At 45.6% G+C, this 17,291-nt stretch overlaps 1 protein-coding gene across 1 annotated transcript in view; it reads left to right on the top strand.

The window, feature by feature from the left end:
* The window catches only part of LOC126162363 (28 kDa heat- and acid-stable phosphoprotein-like), a 51,794-nt gene that overhangs the window by 11,820 nt on the left and 22,683 nt on the right, over positions 1 to 17,291 (top strand). The window contains exons 3-4 of the mRNA XM_049918817.1: positions 14,943 to 15,050; positions 15,129 to 15,262. Of these exons, the coding sequence (XP_049774774.1) occupies positions 14,943 to 15,050; positions 15,129 to 15,262 (242 nt within the window). The remainder of the gene's footprint in view (positions 1 to 14,942; positions 15,051 to 15,128; positions 15,263 to 17,291) is intronic.

Genomic DNA, 17,291 nt, shown 5'->3' with positions numbered 1-17,291 from the left:
CCATCTCCTTGGGGCATCAGGACTCCCGGCAATGGCCATCCTGCCAGATGGCTATTGCTGCGGCTGGGTGGCGCCTGTGGGGAGGGCCCTTGGTCGGAGTAGGTGGCATCAGGGCGGATGACCCGCAATGAAGCGTGGTACAGCATCTCTCGCTGGCGGCCAGCCGCCAACAGTCTCTAAGCGTTCTCGGGCTCAATTTAATGCTGAAAAGTACAATCCGAAAACGTTCCCCTCTCTGGCCACGCCGTGGGAGGAGCGTAAGTTTCAGGATGGAGGTAATAGTTATTCGCCCCGATTCTTAGTTTGTACGAGAGCTGATGGGGAGTCTTTTCTCTCCACAAAGCCTCAGTTCTTCGTTGAGCATTTAGAGGACAAGTTTGGGGAGGTGGAGGGCTTGTCAAAAATGCGCTCTGGATCGGTCCTGATCCAAACGGCATCCTCTGCCCAGTCACGACGGTTGCTTGCTTGTGACAAGTTGGGGGATGTTGCTGTTACGATCACACCGCATAAGAGTTTAAATATGGTTCAGGGAGTTATTTACCATAAGGACCTTCTTTTGCAGTCTGATGATGAGCTGCGCGCCAACTTAGAGCGCAGGGGTGTACATTTCGTCCGGCGCGTTCATCGGGGTCCGAAGGAAAATCGGATAGCTACCGGTGCCTTCATCTTGGCCTTCGAGGGTGATACGTTACCGGAAAAGGTCAAGGTGATGGTCTACCGATGTGACGCCAGGCCCTATATTCCTCCCCCGATGCGGTGCATCAAGTGCTGGAAGTTCGGCCATATGTCTTCCCGCTGCACTTCCAGCCTCACATGTCGAGATTGCGGACGCCCGTCTCATCCCGATACTCCATGTGCCCCGCCTCCCATCTGTGTCAACGGCGGGGAGCACCATTCACCTTGCTCGCCTGACTGCAAAGTCTTTCAGAAAGAGCGCAAAATTATGGAATATAAGACCCTGGACCAGCTGACCTATACTGAGGCCAAAAGGAAATATGACAGACTCCATCCTGTGAGAATGACATCTTCTTATGCAGCTGCTACGACAACTGCGCTAGCCCCATCAGTTTCGAGACTTCCAGCCAGCTCGATAAGCAGTAAGACTCCTCCTGCCCCCTTGCCTGTGGGGGGCTCTACCCAACCGGTTGCTCCTGCACCACCTACCTCAGGAGCAACCTCCTCCCACCCGTCAGGGACGTCCGTCCCCGCTTCTCAGCCGGAGAAGCGTCTAACTTCTTCGGCTACTCTCGCCCGTAAGAGTTCCCTTGGGACCCTCCCTTCCCAGGGTTCCACCAGCGGGAAGGATGACGGCCGCCAGTGGCATAAGTCCTCACCAGCGGCCGGGCGTAGGGCTTCACAATCCTCCTCTGTCCCAGAGACTGAATCGGTAAAGCCTTCCCAGCCGGTGCAACCCAAGGTTCAGCGAGAGAAGACCAAGAGAAAGACCTTTAAGGCCAAAGAACTTGCGGTGGCGCCAACCCCACCGCACCTTTCGCGCTCTGCGTCTGAGGATGCAGTCGAGATTCTAGCGTCCGCTGAGGACCTTGATCTCGCTGGTCCTTCAGACGCCATGGATGCCTCTCGTACGGGTACTGAATCGGTGGCAGTGAGTGAACAAGCGGCGTAAATTGCCTTCCCAGTCCTTTCACGCCTTTCTCAGCAATGGACAATATCATCCTCCAGTGGAACTGCGGCGGTTTTTTCCACCATCTAGCTGAGCTCCAACAACTTATCAGCCTTCACCCTTTCTTCTGCATTGCTCTTCAGGAAACTTGGTTTCCAGCAATGCGAACCCCCGCCCTCCGTGGCTATCGGGGTTATTATAAGAACCGGGTAGCATATGAAAGGGTGTCGGGTGGCGTCTGCCTCTATGTCCTGCACACTCTGCACAGCGAGTCTGTCCCTCTCCACACACCTTTAGAGGCTGTCGCTGTTCGGGTGTGGACGCCACAGGCTGTTACTGTCTGCAGCCTTTACCTTCCACCGGATGGTGATGTCTCGCAGCATGTCTTGGCTGCGCTGATAGCCCAATTGCCGCCACCTTTCTTGCTATTGGGCAACTTCAACGCCCATAACCCTCTGTGGGGTGGGTCAGTGGCAACAGGTCGAAGCGCCATCGTTGAGCATTTATTGTCGCAGCTCGATCTCTCGATTTTAAATGATGGTGCCTTCACACACTTCAGTGTGGCGCATGGCACGAACTCCGCCATTGACCTTTCAATATGTAGCCCTAGCCTCTTACCGTCTGTGCAATGGAGTGTGCATGACGACCTGTGTGGTAGTGACCACTTTCCGATCTTTCTGTCACTACCACAGCGTCACTCTTCTGGGCGCCCTAGCAGATGGGCTATGAATAAGGCTGACTGGGACTTGTTCTCCTCCACTGCCGCTCTTGAGTCTCTCTCTAATGACGACATTGATGCGGTGGTTCAATCGGTCACCACCGGCATCGTTACTGCCGCCGAATCTGCCATTCCCCGTTCTTCTGGGTCCCCTCGGCAGAAGGCTGTGCCTTGGTGGTCGCCTGAGATCGCTGAAGCGATTAAAGATCGCCGGCGGGCGCTCCAGCGTCACAAGCGACATCCCTCCCTAGACCACCTTGTCGCCTTCAAACGGCTGCATGCGCGGGCCCGCCTCCTTATCTGCCAAGGCAAGAAGGAGTGCTGGGAGCGGTATGTGTCCACCATTGGCCTCCATGTCACTCCTTCGCAGGTCTGGGCCAAGATTCGACGCGTCTACGGCTATCGGACCCCTGCCAGCGTCCCTGCGCTCTCACTGAATGGAGCAGTTTGTACTGACTCCGACGTCATTGCCAATCGCTTAGCAGAGCATTTTGCTATGAGTTCCGCTTCTGCGAATTACCCCCAGGCCTTCCGCTCCATTAAAGAGCGGATGGAACGTCGGAGCCTTTAGTTTCGCACCAACCACCCAGAATCTTACAATGCTCCATTCAGTGAGTGGGAATTTCGCAGTGCCCTAGCTGCTTGCCCTGATACCGCTCCTGGGCCAGATGGCATCCACTGTCAGATGCTGAAACACCTTTCAGTGGACTGCCAGCGATGCCTTCTCGATCTTTACAACCGTCTTTGGGTCGAGGGGGTGTTTCCGTCGCAGTGGCGGGAAGGCGTTGTCATCCCCGTTTTGAAACCTGGAAAGCCCCCTCTGGAGGTGGACAGCTACCGCCCCATTAGCCTCACCAACGTTCTTTGTAAGCTTCTCGAACGGATGGTGAGCTGGCGCTTAAATTGGGTACTGGAGTCTCGGGGCATTCTGGCTCCGTCTCAGGGTGGGTTCCGGAAAGGCCGCTCCGCCGCCGACAATCTGGTGAGCCTGGAGTCGGCCATCCGTACTGCCTTTGCCCGCCGTCAGCACCTGGTCGCTGTCTTTTTCGACATGCGGAAGGCGTACGATACGACATGGCGTCATCACATCCTTTCTACGCTTCATGGATGGGGTCTTCGGGGCCCTTTGCCGATCTTTATCCGCAATTTCCTGTCGTATCGTACCTTCCGCGTGCAAGTCGCAGCCTCCTATAGTTCCACCCACGTCCAGGAGAACGGTGTGCCACAGGGTTCTGTTTTAAGTGTCTGCCTGTTTTTAATAGCCATTAACGGGCTCGCTGCGGCCGTGGGAAATTCTGTCTCTGCTTCCCTGTATGCTGACGACTTCTGCCTTTATTACAGCTCTACTGGCATTGCAGTTGTTGAACGTCAGCTACAGGGCGCTATCCGTAAGGCGCAGTCTTGGGCTGTAGCGCATGGGTTTCAGTTTTCGGCAGCCAAGACCCACGTTATGCATTTCTGCCAGCGCCGAACAGTCCATCCTGAGCTGCGGCTTTATCTTGCCGACGAACTCCTTGCTGTGGTGGAGACCCACAGGTTTTTGGGGGTGGTTTTCGATGCCCGGTTGACTTGGCTGCCTCATATCCAGCAGCTTAAACAGACGTGTTGGCGGCATCTAAACGCTCTGAGATGCTTGAGCCACACCCGCTGGGGCGCCGACCGCTCTACCCTGTTGCGGCTCTACCAGGCGTTAATCCAGTCCCGTCTGGATTATGGGAGCCTGGCTTATGGCTCAGCATCCCCATCTGCGTTACGGGTGCTGGACCCAATTCTCCACAGCGGGATAAGCCTTACCACTGGTGCTTTCCGCACCAGCCCTGTGGACAGCGTACTAGTGGAGGCAGGTGTACCTCCACTGCGGTTCCGGCGCCAATGTTTGCTGGCCGCTTATGCTGCCCATGTTCTAAGCTTGCCCGGGCATCCAAATTATCGTGTCCTGTTCCCGCAGTCAGTCGTCCATCTGCCAGACCGTCGGCCCCGGTCGGGTTGTCCGATCGCCATACGCGTCAAGGAGCTTCTCTGCGGGCTTGGGTTTTTCCCTGTTCCACCTCCTTTCCGGGCGCCTCTGCGTACACCCCCGTGGTGTGTTCCTCGCCCTTGCCTTCGCCTCGACTTGGCACAGGGCTCGAAGGACTCGGTCCCTCCAGAGGCCTTCCGCCGCCGCTTTTATTCCATCCTGGCCACGTATCAGGGCTCTGGAATTGTTTACACCGACGGTTCGATGGTTGCTGGTCGTGTCGGGTATGCGCTAACTCTAGGGGACCATTCCGAACAACGGTCCTTGGCGGCTGGCTGCAGCGTTTACACTGCTGAGCTAGTCGCCATCTTTCGAGCCCTAGAGTATATCCGCTCCTGCTCAGGTGAGTCCTTCGTTATCTGTAGCAATTCCCTGAGCGGTTTACGAGCTCTCGACCAGTGTTTTCCTCGTTCTCATCTGGTGATGGCTATCCATGAGTCCCTGCATACTCTTGCGCGTTGCGGCCGCTCTGTGGTCTTTGTGTGGACCCCCGGTCATGTCCGTATCCCAGGCAATGAACATGTTGACCGCCTGGCGAAAGAGGCCACGAGTAAACCATCTCTGGATGTTGGCCTCCCAGAGGCTGATTTGCGGGCAGTCCTCTGCCGAAAAGTTTTTGCGCTTTGGGACGCTGAATGGCGCGATCGGATTACACCCAATAAACTCCGTGCCATTAAGGAGACGACGAATGTGTGGCGGTCCTCCATGCGAGCCAACCGCAGGGACTCAGTCGTCCTTTGTCGGCTCCGTATTGGCCACTCCCGGCTAACACACAGTTATTTACTGCGCCGGGAGGACCCTCCTGTATGTCGCTGCGGGGCGACTTTGACGGTGGCCCACATTCTGTTGGCCTGCCCCCTTTTAGCTGTGGTCAGGCAGACATTTGCGCTGCCTGATACGCTCCCTGCCGTTTTATCTGATGACCCTGTTATGGCTGCCTTAGTTTTACGTTTTATTAGGGCAGGGAGTTTTTATTCTTTCATCTGAGTGTTTCTGTTTTATTTTATTTTTTGTGTTGATTCTGGCCTTTGGCCTATGATTTTAAACTGATCTTTTAATGTGTTTCTAAGTGGTTGGCTTTTCCTTTTTTATTTCTCTGGTCGGCCAACCACTGTCACACTCTGTGTGGTTTTAGTTCGTTTTGTCTTGTCCTTGTCTCCGTTTCTCTTGTTCTGTATCGTCTGTGATCTATTCTGTTCCTCGGTTTTATTCTCTGTGGGTGTTCTTTGTATTTGGAAAAAGGGACCGATGACCGTAGCAGTCTGGTCCCTTTCATCCCCCAAACCAACCAACCAACCAACCAACCAACCAACCCGTACCTTCTCCCAAGAAAACGGGGTACCCCAGGGCTCCGTGCTAAGTGTTGTACTGTTTGCCATTGCCATAAATGCAATTATGGATTGTCTCCTTCCTAATGTCTCGGGCTCCCTCTTCGTGGATGATTTTGTGATCTAATACAGCTCTCAACGGACCAGCCTTTTTGAACGACGTCTTCAAGGATGTCTTGATCGCCTCCGCTCTTGGAGCATCGAAACCAGCTTCCGCTTTTCTCCCAGTAAGATCGTTTGTGTTGATTTTTGGCGTCGTACAGAGTTTCTTCCGCCTTCCTTACATCTAGGCCCTGTCATGTCACCCTTCTGTTCGCAGACATCACTAATTTCTTGGGTCTTATGTTTGACAGAAAACTGTGCTGGTCCTCCCACATTTATCTTTCAGTTTGCTGTCTGCGATCCGTCAACACCCTCCGTGTCCTGAATGGCACCTCCTGAGGAGCAGACAGAGTGGTCCTTCTCCGCCTCTATAGCACCTTCGTGCACTCGAAATTGGACTATGGCAGCATAGTTTATTCCTCTGCTCGACCTTCTATTCTTCGGCGTCTCGACTCTATCCGCCACTGCGGATTATGTTTAGTGTCTGGAGCTTTTTACACCAGCCCTGTGGAAAGCCTTTATGCTGAGACTGCTGAACCTCTGCTGTCCAATCGGCAAGCTGTCCTTCTGAGTCGTTATGCTAGCCATCTGTCTTTCATGCCTGCAAATCTGGTCCTTGACATTTTTTTTTTTTTGACTCCTCCTTGGATGTAGGGTATGCTGGCCGCCCTTCCTCCCTACTACCAGTGGGAGTTCGCTTCCGTCAACTGCTCCATTCTCTTTCCTTCCACTTTCTTGACAACTTGGGGTACAGCACCGCCTTGGCTCCGGCCCCAGACCTGCCTGCTCCGTGACCTTTGTCAGTTTCCCAAGGATGGTACCCCTTCTCTTGTTTATCATCGGGCATTTGCTGCTCTCTGCGCACAAATGAAGGATGCCACATTTATTTACACTGATGGCTCAAAAACATCGTTTGCTGTTGGGAGTGCCTATATTGTTGGCGACACCCCAAATCAATTTCGGCTTCCCGACCATTGTTCGGTTTATACTGAGGAGCTTTACGCTGTTCTCCAGGCTGTCCAATACATCCATTGCCATCAGCGAATACAGTATGTTATCTGCTCAGACTCTCTCAGCTCTCTCCTCAGTCTCCAAGCTCTCTATCCTGTCCACCCTCTGGTCTCCCGGATTCAGGACTGCCTCCACTTGGGGGGGGGGGGGCGGCATCTCCGTGGCATTCCTCTGGATCCCAGGACATGGTGGTATCTGTGGAAATGAGGTGGCCGATATAACGGCCAAGGCTGCAGTCTCTCTTCTTCGGCCAGCTATTCGCATGATTCCCTTTGCCGATCTACGGAATGTTTTATGTCGTCATGTTGCTCTTTTATGGCACGCACATTGGTCGACACTTCCCAATAATAAATTGTAGGATGTGAAAGCTCTTCCCTGTGCTTGGACCTCTTCCTCCCGAACTCGTCGTCGGGAGGAGGTAATTTTAACTAGACTCCGGATAGGGCACTGTCTTTTTAGCCATCAACATCTTTTAAGCGGTGATCCTCCCCCACTCTGTCCCCACTGCTCTCAACTGTGGATGGTGAGACACCTTTTACTTGAGTGCCTCTATTTTACTCCATTACGTGCTCGTCTACAGCTGTTGCCTGATATATCTTTCATTTTAGCTGATGACACGCAATCAGTCGATCGTGTTCTCGAGTTCATTAGTGCCAGTGAGATTATGTCAGTCATTTGAAGCTCTTTCTGGGGACAAACAACCCCCCTTCTATAGTGGTTTTCTAAGCTTTCCTTCTGTTTTTGGTTTCCCCACTTTTTTTAGCTTTGCTCCCATTGCTGCTGGTTTCCAGTTTCGTTTATTTAGCTTTTCCTAAGTCACAGACCGGGCACTAATGACTGTAGCAGTTTTGTGCCCTAAAACAATAACAAAAAAAATAGATGCCCTGTTTTGTTGCCTGAGTGGAGCTATCCTGGACTTATATTTCAGCAAGATAATGCCCACCCACACACAGTGAGGGTTTCTACTCCTTGTTTTTATGCTTGCCAAACCAGCAAGGTTGCTGGATCTCTCCACAATTGAGAATGTTTGGAGCACTGATGGTGAGCCCTAGAACCACCTCGAGATTTTGACAATCCCTTGCTCAGCTGGACAGAATTTGGCATGTATCCATCAGGAGGACATCTAACAACTCTATATCAATCAATCCCAACCAAATAACTGCTTGCATAAGGGACAGAAGTGGACCAACGCATTATTGGCTTGCTCTTTCTTTTGAATAAATCATTGTTTTGAAATTGTAATCATTTGTTTGTCTGTAGATGTACATCACATCTACCAATTTCCATCTCATTCAAATAATTCCTTTGTGGTGCATAATTTTTTTTGTTGACAGTGTATTTATGAACTAGCTGAGTTCCCGACATTGCCCTAGTATATTTTTGTTTCTGTGCTGTTAGTGCAGCTCCTCCTCCCTCTCCCTTGATCCATCTCCTCCACCCCCACCCCTCTGCCCATCCGCTACTCACTATCTCTGCCCATCTGCTGCTCCACTCTCCCCATCCCCACCCCACTCTATCCATCTGCTTCTCTTCCCCCCCTCTGTCCATCTCACCCCTCCCCCCCCCCCCTCCCCAAATCTCTTTGTACACCTCGCCCTGTCTCTTTCCCTTTCCTCCTTCCTGAACATTGCATTGTACAATGATGTAATTTTGTAGATGCATTCAGCAGCGTATGTGAATTTTGTCTGCTAAATATATCTTGAATAGAATTAGTGACAAAGTAATAAATGCAAATGTTGTGGTGTCATGCCTGATGTGACAGTTTCCCTATATGAACAGCAAAAATGTAGTAAGCGTTAACCTTTTTTCTGTCATTATATGTCATTATAGGTGTGTTTAGTATTTGGAATTGTATGAAGTTTGTTGCAAGTCAGTGAGTGCTCTGTCTCAAATACTGGGTGACTTAAATCTCGGTATTCACGTGTCGTGGCCGACTCTTCTCTTTCGCCTCCACTCCATCCATTTGATCGGTAGATACTTCTTACACCCACAGCAATTCTTTCCAGAAAGTGGTACATGTACCAGGTTTGGTTGAAATTGGTCCACTTTTTCTGATGAGATGAGGAAAACAAGCTTTTGTTATCTTTTTTCTGTGATCTGATTACAAGATCTATAGCTTTTATGAAAACAGTATCATTGCCACCTGAGAGTACAATGAAGCTTGCCTACAACGTGCCTCCCCACCCCCTTTCCTGTAGAGAGCTCACATTTCTTCAGGGAGTACTTGCTTGGACACAACAGTGACACAGCCCTTACAGTGCTACTTCACTTTCCGTTCTGCAAGTCTGTCCTCCTCCTCTGTCTTTCTATTGAAGGGTCTTCTTGTTGCCAGTAGTGCTTTGATGTGGTTTATAATTTCGGACACTGGTCAGCACTTAACTCAGTTCCCAATGTGTCAAAGAGAACAGTGCCTCACAAGGCTCTGTGTTGCCACTCTCTTCCTCATTACCATTGATGGGTTAGTACCTTTGTTTGTCCACTGGTTACCCCTGCATTGCATTTGGTACAACTCCCACTCTAGCCTCAGTTGCACGCCAGCTCTAAGGCATCATACAAAGGGCCTCTGTGTGGACCCTATCATACAGTTTCTAATTATCTCCTACAAAAATGTGGGTCATGTATTTCTGCCATCACACTGTCCATCCAGATCTGGAACTAACTTATACAGCAACTAGATGATGTAGAACTATCCCATTTCTTGGTCCTCCATTTTGATAAAAAGCAGACTTGGTTGCCCCATATTCATCATCTGAAGACCAGTTGCATGCAGAAGCATAATGCTATGTTTCCTTCCCCACACGTCTTGAGGTGAGGATCATCTTAATCTTATCCCTATTTACTGGTCCCTACTTTCATCCTAGCTGGACTGTGGTTGGTGGGTTTATGGCTCAGCAGCTCCTTTAGCTTTAAAACTTTTAGACCCAGTCCACCATCATGGCTCGGGTCTGGCCTCTAGTGTCTGACTAGTTCTGTAGACAGTCTCCTTGCCGATGCAGGGATCTTCCTTCCTCAGATTCAATGGTACCAGTTCTTGGTCTCCCATTCTCTTCACATGTGAGGGGTGTCTTCCTCCTGAATCGCTTGGGTAGGATTACCAGTTGGACTGTGCCTTGTTTCCCTCTGCGAAGATCTCAATCTCCCCTCCTGGGACTGTGCTACCCACGGGTTTCTTCACACTCCCCCTTTGGATGGTGCCCTGCCCATAGATTAGGTATTGGAATGTTCTAAAGTCTTGGTTGCCCCATGACCTTTCAGCATCTGTTACATCCAGTACTCAGAGTTCCAAAGTACTGCCATCTTTTACACAGATGGCTCTAAAACTGTAGGACAAACAGGATATGCTTTATCTCCTGCCAGCATGAAACATCATTTGCTGCCAGGAATATGTAGTATGTTTATAGCAGAGCTGACAGCTGTTAGCAGAGCCCTTCATTTTATTAAATGAGCCTCCCTTGACAGAGTTTTAATATGTACATGATTCATTGAGCAGTCTCCAGGTTATTGACTGATGCTATTCTCGCCAGATTCTGGCCACTGCCACTTGTCACCTTCTCGCTGACCTTCATTGTGCTGCCTGCTTAGTTGTCTTTCTTTGGCTCCCAAGTCATGTGAGTCTCGCTGCTCTCAGGGACAGATTTGCGGGTGAAAGTGAGATATTTGCTCGCTCAGAAATAGAGCAATGTATGGTGGCTACTCCCCATCTAATAAACTCTTCATAATCAAGGAGACTACGGCAGCATGGTACTTGTCCTTCTGCTTCTCCCAGAAGGAATCCTCAGTCCTATGTCGTCTTCATCAGTCATACAAGGTTAACTTATAGTTTTGTTGCATAACGAGCCAGCTCTGTGGTTGTAGAGCATGACAGACAGTAGCTCATATTTGGTGGAATGCCCCTTCCTTTTGGCCCTCCATTCCAAGTATTGACTTCTTGACTTGTTCTCTATAAGCTTTGCAGATGGTTCATGGGTAGTTTGAAGTGGTTCTCAGTTTTCTCTCTGAAAGTGGTTTTTATGCTCAATTATAAGGTTTTAATCTACCTCCAGAGAAAAGGGTGGGTGAGGAGGGCTGGCTCACACTGTATACTAGATCTGGGGCATCCCCAACCGTACCTTGATGAACAGGTTACTCTTTGAACCTTCTTTTATTCCATTTTAAGGACTTTTAGATTCAGTGTGCCACCTTTTCATTGCATCCAATTTTCTATTCTAGGTGTCTCACTTTGTTGAATAGTGTTGGGCACTCTTGACTAATGGATCAGGGGTGGGACAGCTGTGACATTTCTTATTGCATGCTTAGCTCTGTGGATGCCCACGTGCTGTTCCCTGTTACCTTCATCTTTGTTTTATTATTGATTGTGCAAGTAATGTCCATTACATTTTTAGTCATCTTGCTTTTATTGTTATGACTCCCGATTAAATCATAAAACATTTTCAGTGTATATCTCTATTTCGGATGCACCACTCTTGATTCAAAGGACTTATGGCTTTCTTGTTTGGTCACCTACCTCTCTCCCTCCCAAATCAACCAACCAACAATCTCTGGTAGGCCTGTTAGTCTAGTGGTAAAGTGCAAGCCTGGAAACTGAAATCTTGTGTGATTGAATCTTGGGCAGACTACTTGTTTTTTAACTCTGCCTTTCAATCTAGTTTTCACCTATCAGTGATTTGGAGATTTGCTAGAAATGAAATGTGGTTTGCATTCCATGTTAAACTGTAGATGTTGGGTAACTAGTTAGCTGCATGTGAGTTGCCAAACTGATGTCCGGTTGATAGACTTGCTCCAGGCCATTGAGCAACATGGCGTTCTCATTACCAGAATCTATAAAAAGTATTCGCTGTCCATTCATATTATTAATTACAGTCCTTCACAGCCTCTTTCTGCCTTTATGTGAAGGCTAATCTCAGCCACTGCTGTAGGGATTTTGATGCTGACAGCAGATAGGCACTGGAGATTCCAAGTTCTCTTGAGCCGTAGATGTTGTCTATACCACATTTAATTGGCGTTTGAAATGACAACTCATGACAATGTGGGAGCTGCTGCGGATTAACATGCCATCTGCAGAAGCAAGAACATGGCCCAGTGTTGATTGCCAGCTAATGGACAGCTCTTACAACCAATACAGGGCACAAATGTGCGGGTGACAACCATGCCAAGAAACGACACTGGCAGAATGGCACTTTTTGATGCTCTGCTCACAGTATTAGACAGGTTGTGGTAAGTTATATGAAAGTGATGATATTCAGCTACTCAGTTCTGTGAAGTTTAATCATAATTACACAAATTACCACTACACCACACAAGTCATCCAGCCATGGATACTACCAGTACATATGCAGGACAAGTCAATAGTTACTTATAAATACAGTAAAAAAGGATGATGTGTGAAATCCATTGATGAAGGTAGCAAGTTAATTTGATTTTAAAACTTTGATTCATGGGTTGAAATATCCAAACACATACACAGTGTTTGCCAGTGAAAAATAACAAAATACATACCTAAGAAAAGTGCAACAATAGAGGATATTTTGGTGTCTGCAAAAAATTTGTGTACAGGTTCATGATCAGTAACCAAATATTGATACATTTCTGTTATTTATACAGATGACATTTAGTTTTCATTTTCGTACATAGGCAGTATAGAGTGTTGAGAAAATATGCCATATTTTGTAAAATATTTTAAGATTATTTTTTAGGTTTCCAATATCAGTCTACATCCATCGAACTCTCATAAAGCACGGATAAGTCTGTTTTTGCTTTAAGGCAGTATAACCTATAAACAAGACAACGCTCCTACACAGCTCAATATAGTATAACTGCCGTTGGAAAATTGTTTCTTGTAATCCTTATGTGCTTGCAAGAACATACAGGTCCATTTGTACACGAAGTTCAGAAATTAGTAGACAATGTTTGTTGTTGGGGTCTTCAGTCCTGAGACTGGTTTGATGCAGCTCTGCATGCTACTCTATCCTGTGCAAGCTTCTTCATCTCCCAGTACTTACTGCAAACTACGTCCTTCTGAATCTGCTTAGTGAATTCCTCTCTTGGTCTCTCTCTATGATTTTTACCCTCCACACTGCCCTCCAATGCTAAATTTGTGATCCCTTGATGCCTCAGAACATGTCCTACCAACCGGTCCCTTCTTCTTGTCAAGTTGTGCCACAAACTCATCTTCTTCCCAATTCTGTTCAATACCTCCTCATTAGTTATGTGATCTACCCATCTAATCTTCAGCATTCTTGTGTAGCACCACGTTTCGAAAGCTTCTATTCTCTTCTTGTCTAAATTATTTATCGTCCATGTTTCAATTCCATACATGGCTACGCTCCATACAAATACTTTCAGAAACGACTTCCTGACACTTAAATCTATACTCGATGTTAACAAATTTCTCTTCTTCAGAAACGCTTTTCTTGCCATTGTCAGTCTACATTTTATATCCTCTCTACTTCGACCATCATCAGTTATTTTGCTCCCCAAATAGCAAAACTCCTCTACTACTTTGTCTCATTTCCCAATCTAATTCCCTCAGCATCACCAGACTTAGACTACATTCCATTATCCTCGTTTTGCTTTTGTTGATGTTCATCTTAAATCCTCCTTTCAAGACACTGTCCATTCCATTCAACTGCTCTTCCAAGTCCTTTGCTGTCTCTGACAGAATTACAATGTCATCGGCGGACCTCAGTTTTTATTTCTTCTCCATGGATTTTAATACCTACTCCGAATTTTTCTTTTGTTTCCTTCACTGATTGCTCAGTATACAGATTGAATAACATCGGGGAGAGGTACAACCCTGTCTCACTCCCTCCCCAACCACTGCTTCCCTTTCATGCCCCTCGACTCTCATAACTGCCATCTGCTTTCTGTACAAATTGTAAATAGCCTTTCGCTCCCTGTATTTTACCCCTGCCACCTTCAGAATTTGAAAGAGATTATTCCAGTCAACATTGTCAAAAGCTTTAGTAGACAAACAGGTACAAAAATATAAGTACTTTAGTGAAACAATATTGTAGCCAGGGTAACTGACAAGTAGTTTGTTAGAATTGTTTAGTGAAAACCCTTGCCTGTGTTCTTGGGGTGGTCTACCAAGCCAGAAATATCATGAATTAATGGTAAACATTTGGCAACATTAATGTTCAGTTACATTTATCACTTCTAAGAGTACATTACATCTCCAGTCCAATCCTGTCATGTATTTATTAATTCTCAGGAAGATAGTACTAAGATTCAGTCTATTGCATATCAGCTACATTCACCTTCAGTAGTTTCAAACTTGATGCAACACACGAAATGGCTTCAAAACACTGTTAACAGAAAAGTATTTATAAATGTTAATGAAGTATGCTTCCTACATAGAATTTTAAAAGCACCATATTCCTATAAAATATCTACATTTATACAATATGCTAGCTTTTATTATGATTATCATTGTGGCTCATGTTACTTAGTGAAATTTACTTGTTGTTCGTATATTACACATCTATATTATTAATAATATCACATTTGTTTTTAATATAATGTTTGTATCTGTTATGATCTCTAAAAATAAAAAGTTTTTTTTTTTCACGTTATAGTTCACAGGTTTCTACCAAATTTTTATTTACTGTGAATAGTTTATTCATGCTGTTAATAGTTAAAAATGAAGCTGATTTTGTTTGTTAACATTTTAATTTCATAATATGGAATACAAATAAGATGTAAAACATCTATCTCTAGTGACAAAGGAACATGCAACCTCATTATTATAAGACCAGAACATTATGTGCCAATTTGGTTAACACAGTTGAAATGCATTGTACTTGGAAAACTTCAGAGTCAATTTCCATACTCACCTGCCTCTCGCCCCTCTGTGTTTTTGATAATTATGTCATAATGTCATATGAAAATTATCCAGGCACTGATCTTCATGTCATACAAGTGTGCAGAAGATCAAAAAGGGCCAATCTTTAAGGTCTCATTGTGAGTTCCACAACTTTTACTGTGTGCGATTTCTGACTGTGGTAAAAGGAATCTCATTAATATAGTTCATTTTGGATATCTGTAATTGTAATATATTCATTGCACAAAATTACAAATTATATATAATTGGTATACCACCATAACTGACCAAGTGCTTTCATATTATTTATGCTTACTTTGTAGGAACAAAGGGGAGATGAAAGTTCCAGTGAAGAAGATGAAGAAAAAGCAAAGGGAGGGAAAGGAGATAGTGAATCATCTGACAGCTCTGAAGAAGATAGTGAAGAGGAGGTAGGGCCAATTCCACTTACTAGATACATTTGTATGCATTACAAACTTTTTCTTTAGTTACATTTTTGTATTTTTCAGGCAAAAGCAAAAGGGGTAGAAAATTTGATTCAAGTAGAGAATCCAAATAGGATTCAGAAGAAAGCTAAGAAATTATCAAGTTTGAATGAGACGGTGAAAACCTCAGCCAAACCAGAGTTGTCTCGAAGGGAAAGGCAAGTTGTTCTTTCACTTACAGGCATTAATAAAAACATTTAGAGAAAACATCGCATGCTCTTACAAAGTCCATTACAGCTTATTTGCTGCATCTGAGTCAAGACTCAATCACTTATCTTAAGGTTACACTTAGATCCAGGAACAGTGTGGACTGGGTGCGGAGACATTATCTTGATCAAAAAATAGCAGATAAGTTGAAAAATAATTCATCGAAAACTGGCAGAAGTAACATAAATTTTACAGTAGATTCTGAATATTTTAAATTATAAATACAGTATTATGAAAATCCGAAAGTTATAATTAATTTCATTCATTTTAAAACTAGTGTTAAGGTTTAAACTAAATGAAATTTTCCTATATTTCCAATTAACTAAAACATTATGATAAATTTGGGAAATGGAGAGTGCTTTAAAGGAAGCACTCTCAACAACAAAACTGGGCCTAGAAGTTTTGCCCCTGTTTCAAGTACACACACATAAGTATTATTGTGACACTTTTTTAGTGGGTAATTTAAAGCCAATGCTCTTGGTGTAAAGAGCTCAATTGTTCTTACACGTAGGCAGTAAATATTGGGAACAATGTATAAATCCCCTACTGCTATCATTAACAAGATCTAAGTGGTAATGGTTAAATGATTTCTTCATTCCGATCTGTTGGGAAGTACCAGGTGTCGATGACTGTGTGCTTGTGCAGGGTGTATTGTTGTGGAGGAATGTAAAAAAAATAAAGGGAGGCCCAGTACCAGCTCATAGCTTGCTCTTCATAAACAAATATAAGTGGTAACTGAACTAAATTTCCTCATATAATGGGTATATCTCCAAGGGCACTTTCACATATCCTCATTCCATGAAGTTGTACACAGGTATGCATTTAAGCCAAGACTTGCCGAATATCTGGCTATCAAGATCTTAGTGCCTGCGCCATGTCTCTTATCACTGCCCAAGTGGTGATGAAATTTTCTTCCAGCACTGAATATAAATAATCTATCTCCAGCTAGTGTGCCAACACTTTAGCATGAATTATTAATGTTGTTACATAGGCTGTAGTGAAATACACATTAAATTCAAATATATTCCAAGGAAGCAGAGGAACGTGAATACCTTTACTTCAGAAACGTGATGCGTTCCAAGATGGAATATTGCATTTTCTCTCCCCAGTTACTCTTTTCATTGTTGTTGCTCCCCTTCACCCCCTGTCCACGCGATCTTTCTTGCTTTGGGTATTTTACATATATCTGGACATTTTTGTTAGAAATTTTTCCAAAGCAACAGGATATCACACAATCGTAACCAGTTCTGGCTGATGTTGCTCATCTTCGGATGGTCATGGGTAATGTTGGCCAAAGCCGGTTGTAATTGTCATAAAATGTGATTTGCGTCTGAAGTAAAAGGAAGTTCACAGGTGTGATGTCACTGGAAAATGTTCACAGCAAATTGAATCAGTTGTGGCTTATACTATTTCAATGCTCTCAAAGCGTATAGATACAAATCTAAATATTTTTGAAGGATATGATCATCTTAGGTATATGGGGATCTTGTGATACCATCTAAAGAGTCTTATGTGGTAAGCACAAGAAAACCACCTCTAAGTGTCCTGCTTCCACCCCTCCCCTGCCTCCATGAACTGTGGACCTTGCTGCCTCAGTTCATGCTGCAGCAGTATAGATAGTTGTACTGTAGGTGCAATCACAGTGGAGGGTTGTATATGAAGAGGCCAGGCTGATATGTGACTTTTGAAGAGGGGCAACAGTCAGGATGATTGATTGATCTGGCCTTCTAACATTAGTCAACATCGCTGTGTACATACTGTGAACGACGGAAAGGAAGCGAAATGTACAGCCACGCGAGAACTATTCTACCTTGTAATCAAGCTTTGAGATTGCTGAAATACTCTGACCTCGAGCAAAATATAATTGCAATTCCAAAAAACGTGGGTACTGACCGATGAGAATATTACCAAACTATCAGATTAATATTTGTGTTGAAAAATAGACATGAATTATTTACAGAGAAATGAGAAAATGGTGCA

This window comes from Schistocerca cancellata, chromosome 2, assembly GCF_023864275.1.
Source record: "Schistocerca cancellata isolate TAMUIC-IGC-003103 chromosome 2, iqSchCanc2.1, whole genome shotgun sequence".
Classification (NCBI taxonomy): Eukaryota; Metazoa; Arthropoda; class Insecta; order Orthoptera; family Acrididae; genus Schistocerca; species Schistocerca cancellata.
This window is presented reverse-complemented; position numbering and strand designations above follow the sequence as displayed.